This window comes from Oratosquilla oratoria, chromosome 42, assembly GCF_046742065.1.
Source record: "Oratosquilla oratoria isolate Oo_2021 chromosome 42, ASM4674206v1, whole genome shotgun sequence".
Taxonomy (NCBI): domain Eukaryota; kingdom Metazoa; phylum Arthropoda; class Malacostraca; order Stomatopoda; family Squillidae; genus Oratosquilla; species Oratosquilla oratoria.
In genome coordinates, this window is record NC_134818.1 from 18,927,693 (window position 1) to 18,940,192 (window position 12,500).

General features: G+C 38.0%; 1 protein-coding gene across 4 annotated transcripts in view; it reads left to right on the forward strand.

The window, feature by feature from the left end:
- LOC143021787 (uncharacterized) overlaps positions 1–10,561 on the forward strand; it is a 218,964-nt gene extending 208,403 nt beyond the window's left edge. For all 4 annotated transcript variants that reach the window (XM_076179515.1, XM_076179516.1, XM_076179512.1 and 1 more), the window contains 3 exons: positions 7,532–7,725; positions 8,497–8,640; positions 9,275–10,561. In XM_076179515.1, coding sequence (XP_076035630.1) covers positions 7,532–7,725; positions 8,497–8,640; positions 9,275–9,489 — 553 coding nt within the window. In that variant the 3' untranslated portion in view covers positions 9,490–10,561. The remainder of the gene's footprint in view (positions 1–7,531; positions 7,726–8,496; positions 8,641–9,274) is intronic.
- Positions 10,562–12,500: the final 1,939 nt, after the last annotated feature.

Here is a 12,500-nt window from a genome sequence, read left to right on the forward strand (position 1 = left end):
CTTAGGTCGATATGAAGAAAAAATTAAGGGATTTTAATTTGGCGAACATGGAGACAAATCTAAAGTGTTTTATTTTGGTAAACGTTGATCTTATGTTGACGAACACGGAGACAAACCTAAAGGATTTAATTTTGGTGAAATTGGAAACAAACTTGAAGGATCCTTATGTTGGCGAACATAAATGAGGGATTTTATTTTAGCGAACGAAAAACAAACCTAATTTACCCAGGTAGACGACACCATAGTGAAACGAGTTAGTGATTGTCACTGACCCTAGCTCTCTGAGCAAATAAGTGAAGTTCTCATATCACACCCAGATCATTAGTACATGAGGGGCATACGCCAGGAGGCTCTTAGCTGCTACCATGGCTCATTACTAGGCAGATACATAAACATGATCGAACTATTCGCGCGCGCGCGCGCGTGTGTGTGTGTGTGTGTGCGTGTGCTTGTGTGTGTGCACGCGCTTACATATGTGTGTGTATGTGTGTGTGTGGCTGTGTCTTCATAAGCGTACAAAGCAGTTTATATATTAAAACATACGAAAACGATTGACTCATTTCTAGTGTTCGTAGTATTTTTTTATTTACTTATTTATTCATTTATTTAATTTTATTTTTACTATTTTGGTTTTTGTAATATTTTTCTCTCTTTTTCGAATATTTTCTGTTCACCAGAACACCTTCTGCGTCCCCAACATCAGCTCCTCTCGAAAATCTAACCCAGAATCTTCCCACCATTACATTTTACCTCCTCCTCCCCCCCATCTCTTCCTCTACCACTTTCTCTTTCACCTTCACCTCCTCCTCCTCTTCTTCCTCTTCGGCCTCCTCCTCCTATTCCTCTTCTTCGGCCTCCTCCTCCTCTTCCTCCTCCTCCTCGCAGTCTTTCCTTCTTCACCCTTTCCAGCAGTAGCATCTCCTCCAATACCACCTCCTCCTTCTCCTCCTCCACCTCATCCTCCTCTTCCCTCTCCTCCTCCTCCTCCTCCTGCTCCTCTTCGGCCTCCTGTGTCTCCTCCTCTTGGTTCTTCTCCTTCCTTCGCCGTACCCCTTAATCTTCTCCTTCACATAACCCATCTCGCACACACAGTCCTCCCTCCTCTACCCCCCAACTCACACCCTCCTCCCTCCTCTCCTCCCCCAACCCCCATATTATTCCCCCCCTCCCCTCAATTCTGCCATCAGCAACCGCCCTTTCCTACTTTTTCTTCTGCAGGAACCTCCGCTCTCTCTCTCTCACTCTCTCTCTCTCTCTCTCTCTCTCTCTCTCTCTCTCTCTCTCTCTCTCTCTCTCTCTCTCTCTCTCTCTCTCTCTCTCTCTCTCTCTCTGTCTCTCTCTCTCGCTCTCTCTCCTTCTCTCTCTCCGTCTCTCAATCCCTTTAACTCGAAGTCGTCGTCGTCGTCTTCACTCGAAGAGATCTTCGTGCTTCTGCACCATCTCTTCGTTACTAAAACCACGCACGGGGTATTGACTGTATATTCTATGCAATCCATATATCTTAGGGACCTTAGTCGCTTTTCTAAGAACCAATTTACTCGGTAATATTTTATGACTGTAGAGTATATATATATATATATATATATATATATATATATATATATATATATATATATATATATATATATATATATATATGATTGCACCTCTTCGGTTATTGTTGACAAATTACTGAACGCATTATTAGAAAGCCTCATACTCTTTACTTCTCCCTCACTTATCTTAGTCTATTACTTTTTTTTCCTGTTTTTTCATCATCATCTTTTATATTACAGCCTCTTCTCTCCTGCCCATCCCTCCCTCTCCATCAGCATTTTGTATGTGATTATTTTCTTTTGTTTAGTTGTGTTTTACTTACATTTTCATTTTCTTGATTTATTTATTCTTTTATTTGTTTGTCTATTTGTTTTTTTTTTACATATTGATTTGTTCATCTATTTTAACTCATTTGTTTGTTCATTTACATTTTCATTATCCGTTCAACAGTACACACGGTCTAAATTGTCCATATTGTTTTTTCTACAATTTCTTTCTTTATCATCTATTGATTTAATCATCTATTTGAATTAATTTATTTATTTATTTATTTATTTACATTTTCAATATCCGTTCAACAGTGCATACGGTCTAAATTGTCCATATTGTTTTTTGTACAATTTCTTTCTTTATCATCTATTGATTTAATCATCTATTTGAATTAATTTATTTATTTATTTATTTATTTACATTTTCAATATCCGTTCAACAGTGCATACGTTCTAAATTGTTCTTATTCTTTTATCTATAATTTATTCATTTATCTTTTGATTTATTCATCCACTTAATTTATTTATTTACATTTTTTTTATCCATTCAACAGTACATACGTTCCGAATCGTTTAGTAAATTTGGCTTAAAAAACACAGAGACCTTTGACGGAAGAAGTTTTGTTCATATTCTTTTATATATAATTTATCTATTTACTTATGTTTTGATTTATTCGTCTACTTAATTTGTTTAATTATATTTTTATTATTCATTCAACAGTACATACGTTCCGAATCGTTTAATAAATTTGGCATAAAAAAACACAGAGACCTTTGACGGAAGAAGTTTTGTAATCGAATTCCGCATCTGGTCGTCGTGTCAAAGACATCAAACGGTTGTGGTTCATGGAGATGGGGCCCTCGCCGAATCTAAAGCTCATTTTTTACGAGAGAAAATGGGGGAAATTCGTCGTGTAGGAGAGAAAATGGGGGGAAGCTGGCAGTATAGACGAGAGGAAATGGGAAAATTCTGCGTATACGAGAGACAATGGGAAAGTTCGCCTTACACGAGAGAAAATGGAAAAATTCGTCCTCTACGAGAGAAAATGGGAAAATTTGTCTTATCAATAATATAATTTTTAAACCTTGACCCGTTTTTGATTCGTTTCCCGTTTCGGTCGCGCACACTACGAAAAGCGGGACACCCCTTTTAGACTCTTGAGATATTTTAGATCCTCTAGATCTTTTAGATTCTTGAGATCTTTTAGATCCCTGAAATCTTTTAGATGCTTGAGATCTTTTAGATCGTCTAGATATTTTAGATTCTTAAGATCTTTTAGATCCCTGAAATCTTTTAGATGCTTGAGATCTTTTGGATCCTGAGATCTTCTAAATCCTTGAGATCTTTTAGATCCTTGAGATCGATAGAGCCTAAGGTCTTTAGATCGCTGAGAGCTTCAAGATCCTCGAAATCTTTGAGAACCATTAGATCTTTATGATTCTAGAAATCATTTAGACAATTGGGTTCTTTTAGACCCTTGAGTTCTTGCGCGAAGCGCAAAAGCCCCCTGCGGAGCAGGGCCGGCGAAGCCGGTGGGCTTGTACAATGAAAAATGGGAAAACTCGTCTTACAAAATAGAAAATGGGAATTTTTTCTTGTACAATAAAAATGGGAAAACTCGTCATATACAAAAGAAAATGGGAAAATTCGTCTTATGCGACAAAAAATGTCAAAGCTTGTCTACGAGAGAAAAAGACAACGTTCTTCTTATACAATAGAAAACGTGAAAGCTCGTCTTATGCAAGAGCGCAAGAGAAAATGGGAAAGCCAGTCTTAAATGAAAGAAAATACGAATCCTCGCATTATATGAGCAAATGCAGTGGTCGTGTGTCAAAAAACAAAACAAAAAACAACAACTTATTGAATCATAAAGAAGAAAAAGTAGGCCTTAGCCCATCAAGAAAACACTAGGAAATGTGTTGAGAGACTACTCCCATATACTAACTTGTTGCAAATTATGAATACCAACATATTAACCTTGACCTCCCCCCGCTCCTATAAATAAGAAAATTTATCCTTATCTTAAATCTCACCTCAAAAGTTTCTGTAGCAATATATTGTAGTAATCCCTCTTTTACCGCGTCGATATATATACTCGTATGTATGTGTATAAACTGTGTTTCTCGCTTTATTGCAGATCGTAATTTTGTTAATAACTTAAATGATATCAACAAAAAAAATTGAAATTTTGCACACTGTGAGAGTACTCCTAAAAAGGTAAGCTACCAAAATATTTTTTAAATCTATACGATATTTTCTAAGTTATAGGCATTTATGTATTTTGGAGTCATATTCACTGTTTCTCGCTTTACTGCAGGTTTGTAAAAATACAATATAAAGGTATTGAAATCCCAATTTAGTTTAACAGGTTTATTTAATACAATAAATCAAATCATAAGTAACAAAATTAATGACATGTAAGGAAGAATTCACTAGATATATTCCACAAAATCAAATCATTTATCAACATAACTCACATTCCTTGAAATTACCCTCAGCAGTCTGCTATCAACAGATGAAGTCAGTCTCTTGATTTGAGAAGGTTTTATGGTACTAGCAACGGCAACAATTTTATTCCAGAGGTCATCTTTTGAGGTAAACTGTTGTCCTCCCTCATAAACCTCCCTCTTCAAAATTGACCAAAGCTGCTCAATCGGGTTTAAGTCAGGAGAACAAGGTGGCCAAGTCATGAGAGTCTCTCCCTTGATGCCCAGAGATGCGAGGAAGGAAGTCGTGGCCTTTGCTGCATGAGATGGATTGTCGTGCATAAAAATTAGCTGACGTCGACGAAGTAAAGGCAGGTCGTACAACCAAGGGGACAAATGCTCATCCAAAAACGATATGTATGCTTGGCTTGTGAGCTTCACACCTTCTGGCACTCGGAAAGGTCCAACCAATGTATCTCCTATGATACCCGCCCAAAACATAACTCCCCCACCTCCTTGTTGGCGACGAACCCGATGTGGGATAGCAGCTCCTGTAGGACTCCAAACTTTAGCCCATCCATCCGGACCATCAAATGTGGCTCTGGCTTCATCTGTGAATAAGACCTGTTGGAAGTTTGTTTTCATGTATTTTTCTGCCCACGCAATACGTTTTTCCTTGTGAGTTCTGTTCAAGGGAGGTCTGGAAATGGGCTTCACGTTCCTGGCCATCTCATTCAAGACACTGCATCTGGTCTTTCTGGACATCGGATCAACGCCAGCTTTTGCAAAAATGGAGGCGCTGGTGCCATTGGGTTCCCTATTGACCTGCCTGCGTATTTTTCGCATATCACGAGGGGAAATGCTTCTTCTGGTGCCCTTATCTTTCCTTGGTGTGGTGCTGGGCTTCTCCACAAAAGAAGCCAAGGTTCTCTTGTCCCTTCCCAGTTCCTTGGCTAAATCCAGAAGAGTCAGTCCTTCTGCAAGGCCTGCTACAATCCTTTGCTTTTCAGTAGCAGTCAATCCTACATTTCTGGGCATTTTCACAAACCTGCAATAAAGCGAGAAACAGTGAATATGACTCCAAAATACATAAATGCCTATAACTTAGAAAATATCGTATAGATTTGAAAAATATTTTGGTGGATTACTTCTTTAGGAGTACTCTCACAGTGTGCAAAATTTCAAACTTTTATTGTTGATACCATTCAAGTTATTAACAAAATTACAATCTGCAATAAAGCGAGAAACACAGTTTATATACATATATATATATATATATATATATATATATATATATATATATATATATGTATATATATATATATATATTTATATATATATATATATACACACACACACACACACACATATATTACACACACACACGCACCTACGCACCCACCCTTTCTCGTATATATGCTGTACACACGCGCGCGCTTTCTCATATATATGTGTGTAGAACGCTGTTAAATCTGTAAAACACATATTTCAAGCTAAAAGGTCGTTATGACTTACCACTCTACATCATAAACCGCAATTGATTCATAGACCTATCGTATATAATCATCACATGAGCAAGAACTCATTGTTAGCGCGTTTCCATTAAGGAGAGACGACGTCAGAGGCCGTTGCCTTCGGATCGTTACAAGAACTCTGAATCCTTTTAAGTCTCCAATTCCGCTTAAATGAAATGCATTGCGCCTCTCAAGTTTCGCCATTTCTCTCGGCTGCCGTGTCATATTACGCTTTGCAAATGGCTCTCTTAAGCAGCGTGATACTCGTGTCTTGCTACGAGGCAGATGCTTATGCATGGCATATGCGGCGTTTCATGGCGTGTGTGTGGTCGTCAACGCATGTGAACACTTCATTATCCTTTCCGTACCAAACACTACTTATCTTTTTTTCATCCTGGATGTCGCCAGCCGATTTTTTCATTATATGTTATTCTTTTCTATGACGAAGGAGCAAATACAGGGCACGCAGCCGTATCCTTGTATGTGTGTATTTACCTATTTGTATTTTACGGGAAGAGAGCTATGCTCGTAGTGACCCGCATTTGTATCTTAACGCATCCAGTTTGTTCTTAAAGTCGTGTATAGTTTTAGCACTCACTGTTTCCTCATTCAGTTTGTTCCAGATATATATATAATATATATATATATATATATATATATATATATATATATATATATATATATATATATATATATGTGTGTGTGTGTGTGTGTGTGTGTGTGTGTGTGTGTGTGTGTGTGTGTGTGTGTCTATCTGTGTGTGTTTGTGTGTGTACACTAGCTCGCATACGCTTATGAAGAATACGCACACATTTTCTTCGCCTCGCAAGGATTTATGTGATACCTGTGTAGACTAGGCTCGAAGGGGGCATTTCGTGGAAGTTTTTTAGACGATGATTGACCCGGCACGGCGGTGACCTCTCCTATACTCGTGTGAGTCAATAAAACAACATTTATGTATATCTGGAGTGTAATAAGGAATAGATTCACGGATTACAGGGGCAAGTTTCCATTAACACAACGATAAGAAAGCCATTCTCACCCTTCATCCTTACACAGTTCATATCTAATCGTACCAAACTACATGGGAAAATGACACACATACATACATAATTATATGTATATATACATACATACATATATATATATATATATATATGTATATATATATATATATATATATATACATATGCAAAGTAGACCACTTGGAAAAAGAGACTAACGAAGCAGAGCGCTTTCATATATTGCATACATATACATATGTATATATATATATATATATATATACATATATATAAATATATATATATATATATATATACATATATATATATATATATATATATATATATATATATATATATATGCAAAGTAGACCACTTGGAAAGAGAAACTAATGAAGCAGAGTGCTTTCGTATATTACATATATATATATATATACATGCATGTATATATATATATATATATATATATATATATATATATACGTATATATATATATATATATATATATATATATATATATATATATATGCAAAGTAGACCGCTTGGAAAGAGAAACTAACGAAGCAGAGCGCTTTCGTATATTATATATACATATATATATACATCTATATATGTATATATATATATATATATATGTGTGTGTGTGTGTGTGTGTGTGTGTGTGTGTGTGTGTGTGTGTGTGTGTGTGTGTGTGTGTATGCATATATTACAGGGATATGCAAATAACCAGGATGAAGTACTGTATCACTCCTTGACCCGCTTTTCTTCTTTCTTCCTCAGTGAGACATTTTCGACGCCTTCGAGTATGACTTCAGAAGACGGCCCCCTTCTCCCGAGCGAGATGGGATCGGCGACGTCGTTCGGTGGTCGTCAGAGGCACCACCATCTTCGAGGCGACCGAACTCCCGCCTTCGTCGTCACCTTTTCCAGCGTCGCCGTTCTGTGTCTGGTGCTCCTTGGCCTTATGGGCCGTGGTGAGTCGTGAAGAACGAAATGAGAGATTGTTGGGGGGACGGGGAAGTACACAGATGTGATCAGATTCCTTCATTCTGATTCCGTATGGGGTATTGGTATCATATCTCATGCAGATGATATTTTATGGACTTTAGTGATGCCAGAATCAATCGGTATTCTTTTGTGGTCAGAAAATAATCCTCACTCACTCACTCACTCACTCACTCACTCAAAAAAAAAAAAAAAAAAAAAAAAAAAAAGAAGGATCACTTTGAATTTCTTCTTAGATGTCTCCTCTCTATGACTCCATCTCTTTGGTGCCAAGGAAAGGAACGCTGATTATATATTGCAGACAAGAGATTCCCTACACTCGGATGACAGCCCCTCAGCTGACAAAAACCGGTTATCGTTAGGGAGCATGAATGTGCTCCTGGATTAAAAGGGGTCCTTGAGGATACTCAGTTTCCCGTCCTCCTCAGCTGCGTAAAATTGCCGATAACCAGCGCTTCTATCCTTAGAGACCATATCGCACCAGAGGGATGAAGTCCTAGAGGAGGTGATGAGTGGAATGAGGATTAGTCTTCAACAGTAAAAGAATCATACGTGACTGTGGTCCGTAGGGGTGTCAGTGAAATCCTTAATGTACGACCTCCATGAAATGTATATACTATTTATACGTGGGGTGATCTCTTCAGGATGAAAAGCTAGAGTATTCGATGTAAAATTCTACGAAGTCGCAAGTAGTGTCCGTGCCGTAGCTCGTAGCCGGTCTGACCCTTCTCCTCTTGCAGCGGAGGGATTGGACTGCGTGCAGTGTGACAGCAACTCGACGCACCGCGCGTGCATCACCGAGCCCCCCTACCCGCAGCCCTGCGAGGAGGACATGGTCGTCTGCCTCATCATAAGAGAGTACTACCCGGCAGAGGGACCCGACAGTGAGTGGCTCTTGGGCTGACTACTTCTTCCTCTTCTTCTTCTTCTTCTTCCTCTTCTTCCTCCTCCTCCTCTTCTTCTTTTTCTTCTTCTTCTTCTTCTTCTTCTTCTTCTTCTTCCTCTTCTTCCTCCTCCTCCTCTTCTTCTTTTTATTTTTCTTCTTCTTCTTTTTATATGATTTGTAGATTGTTTACACACAAACACATACATTTTCGTGTGCTCGCTGTCATGTGTTTAGATGTTTGTTTGTGTGCGTGCGTGCGTGCATGTGTGTGTGTGTGTGTGTGTGTGTGTGTGTGTAGATGTGTGCGTGTGTGTGTGTGCGTAGATGTGTGTGTGTGTGTAGATGTGTGCGTGTGGGTGTGTGCGTAGATGTGTGTGCGTGTGTTCGTGCGTGTGTGTGTGTGTGTGTGTGTGTGTGTGTGTGTGTTTGTGCGTAGATATGTGTGCGCGTGCGCGCGCGTGTGTAAGTATATGCATATCTTTGTATGAGAGGGCATTTCTATTAGTACATCACATGGTGTGCATTTATATCCATGTACATGTTGCCTTGCAATTGCATATCCCTACATATGTAAGTATATCCACATACACATTTAACCAACCTTATCACTTCACTTTTGGAACTTCTTGCAGAATCCCTGGTGTCAGTGGTGAGAACTTGCAGCCCGAGGGACATGGGATGGGACTGCGAGAAAGGTGTTCGAGTCACGGGCGAAATTACTGAAGTCTGCCACGAGTCCTGCAACTGGGACGGCTGCAACAGTTCTTCCTTCGCTAGCCCCGTCGCTAAAGTGATCGTCTTCGCGCTGACGCTATTGTTCGTGATGCCGCAGGTCCTCCTCTCCTGAAGACGGACCGCGGTTGGTGCTCCTGGTAGCGTCTCTCACAAGCTGCCTTAAGTCGTCCTCCTACCTTATCCTTCCATGTGTGTCATACTCGAGGTCTCTCGAGGAGGTCTTTAGACGCTTCCGTGTTTTTCTTATGTATCACCGATTCATGTTTGGACCCGTCGATTCCATTCGCCCGAAGTTTTGCCCACGAACAAGAACAAGTTTGCCCTTCACTGGAATGCATTGAAATTTATGTCTTTTTTTCTTAATTAAAGATTTCTTCCAAGGGTTTGGTTGTATGTATTCTGAAAGATGAATAAGATTGTTGTTTAAGCAGTATTTACATCCTAACCGAAAGACCGAGATAATAATGTAATGAAAGTGTATTTTTATCATTATTGCTCCTACTATTATTGTTATCATTGATATTATGATTATCATTATTATTGCTATTGTTCTTCTTCTTCTTCTTTTTCTTATTATTGTTATTATTACTATTATTATTGTTATTATTATTGTCATATCATTATTATTATAATTACTATTATTATTATCATAACTATTATTACTATAAATATCTTGTGACTTTGTAATCATGGCGAGAAATATATTAACGTAATATTTCGACTGCAGAATAACTGAATCTTCACCTCGCCATTTTTTTTCATTATATGAATCCAGTTTGGATTTTTGTGAGGATATTTTCATTCATTAATTTACTTTATAACAAACTAATTCAATACTATGGCGTTTTAAGTATATTTTGTCTTAGAAAACGTCAAACGGTTTTGTTAAACGGCTTCTAAGAATAAATTTGCCACTAACAGAAGTCCAGCTCATGTCAGAATGAACCTACAGGCAAATAATTATGCTTGACGTCATTGAGATACATACCATGAGTCATGGTAATGTTGGGGTTTACTAGATCATGAACAGAATTGTTCTTGTTCTTTATGTGATGTTTTTCTGTGACATTTCCTTGCATTGTCTGATGTTACTTCGTTAGTGATTATATCCTTAAGAATTTTTCTTCGTAATTCTGCTGCTTCAGTCATGTGATCTGTACACTTGTTAATAAAGGACACTTTTACATGAACTTTCATTTTGGATGCATGTAAGAATGAAAGATCGATTTCACCCCTTGCTTTATTACCTCCCTAATTACTTTCATTTTGAAACGAATTCAAATAGTTTTCTTTCTGAAATGTGCATATCATTTGCATGGTGTTACTACAAGGCATAGATATTTCATTTTGTTTTATATTTACTTAGATGGTTTGATAATCTCCATGGGTTATCTGATTTCTGCTATGAAGGTTAATTTTTTTCATCAGTGCAGTCTACTCGACGATTTTCAGTGATAGATAAATTCTCTATTTTCTTCACGAGTGAATATTTACCACAGACTCCTTCTGTCTCGCAAAAGTTAATTTAAATTTTTTTAAAAGTAGAGGTCAATTTGTGTTATTCTCAGTGTTGAGGCGACAAATCCTTTTTTGTTGATCCAGTCTTGCAATTTCAATTAACTTGTCTAAGCTTATGCATAGTTTCTTTCACTGATGTATTTTCGTTATTAGCATTTGAATAACACATTTTTAGCGAGTACCCTGTATAAACATGTTAACATTTTTCAAAGTAAATCTGGAATGGTTTTTCAATATATCATGTACTGTATGCAATTTTTTTTAATCGATGCATCTAGTCTACAGCGTTCTTTGGAATTCAGCATTGTTCACAAGAATAATGTGGAACAGGTAGCACAATCCTTCCACCGTTAGCTTCACCACCACCTTTAACGCCACTGCTTTCAACATTACAAAAGCCTGCATCACCAAACATCACCATCTGTAGACATCACCACATCTTAGGTACCGGATGAGAAGCTTCTTCGTGGTGATACCAGTAGGAGCGGGGGAGGGATCAAATCTTTGCAATTGTCTCGCATCCAGGTAGGGGCTGCTGCCATGTCATCCTCGCTGTCCTGAAACGTCTTGACCGACACCGTTGACAAATACTGATGGTGTGCATCGGACGGATGCTGCATAGTTGGACCACAGTGGTCATAGGGCACACATCTGCCAGGAAAGTGATGGCTAGGGTATCAATCTCTAATACAGTTCGGCTATAACCACCACCCTATCATCTACACATACCCTTACACCGTTTTTTTTTTTTTTTTTTTTTTTGTGGTAGGGAGGTGATGTTTCGGCATTCCTCTCTCTGTTGTTGAAATTAGCCAGTTATGTGGAACAAAACATCGTAAAGACTTTGTGGGCAAATCAAATAAACAAAAAAAATTCTGAGAATAGTAGAATGGTAAGTCTGGATATTGTCTTAGTATTCACGAATGTGGGTTTAGAAGGCGTTCTTAACTTTTTGGAAAACAAACTGGTACACTATAAGGATAAGGCTCTCCATCACTGTCTCAAAAATCATTAGCTTAATACACATGTGTGTTTTCTTTGCAAGAGCAATTCTACAGACAAAAATATGGCTGTAGCATGGATTCTAACTTACCTCCCATTCTCGCAAATTTACATATGGAAATATTCTAAGTATTTCATTATCATCAATCTAATCGACACATTCTGGTTTAGATATGTCTATGATGGGGGGATGATAGATGATTCTCTGAAAAAAGCCATGGTCCATGGTATTAAGGTCAGAGTATAATGGGAAGAAAAGAGAGAAAAATATATCTTTCTTGATACTCAGTGTCTGATACTCAGACCGAGAAAATAAGAACAGTTGACCCCCCATGTATAGAAAGCTTACCTATACTCATCAATTGGGGACATAAGCCAGGGAGCGGTTACTTCATTTTTATACAGAAATCCCTTTATTTCCTGTTATTATTTTGACGAAGTTAAATGCACTATTGATTCGGGCCTATTCCTTAGAGCTTTTGGGATATGTAGCCCCAGAATCTTGATCTTGGAATTGAAAATATGGAATACTAATTGAAGAAACTAATTTTCCAGACATGTAATTTTGATAAAGATCAAAGTAAATGTAAACCCAGCAGCTAC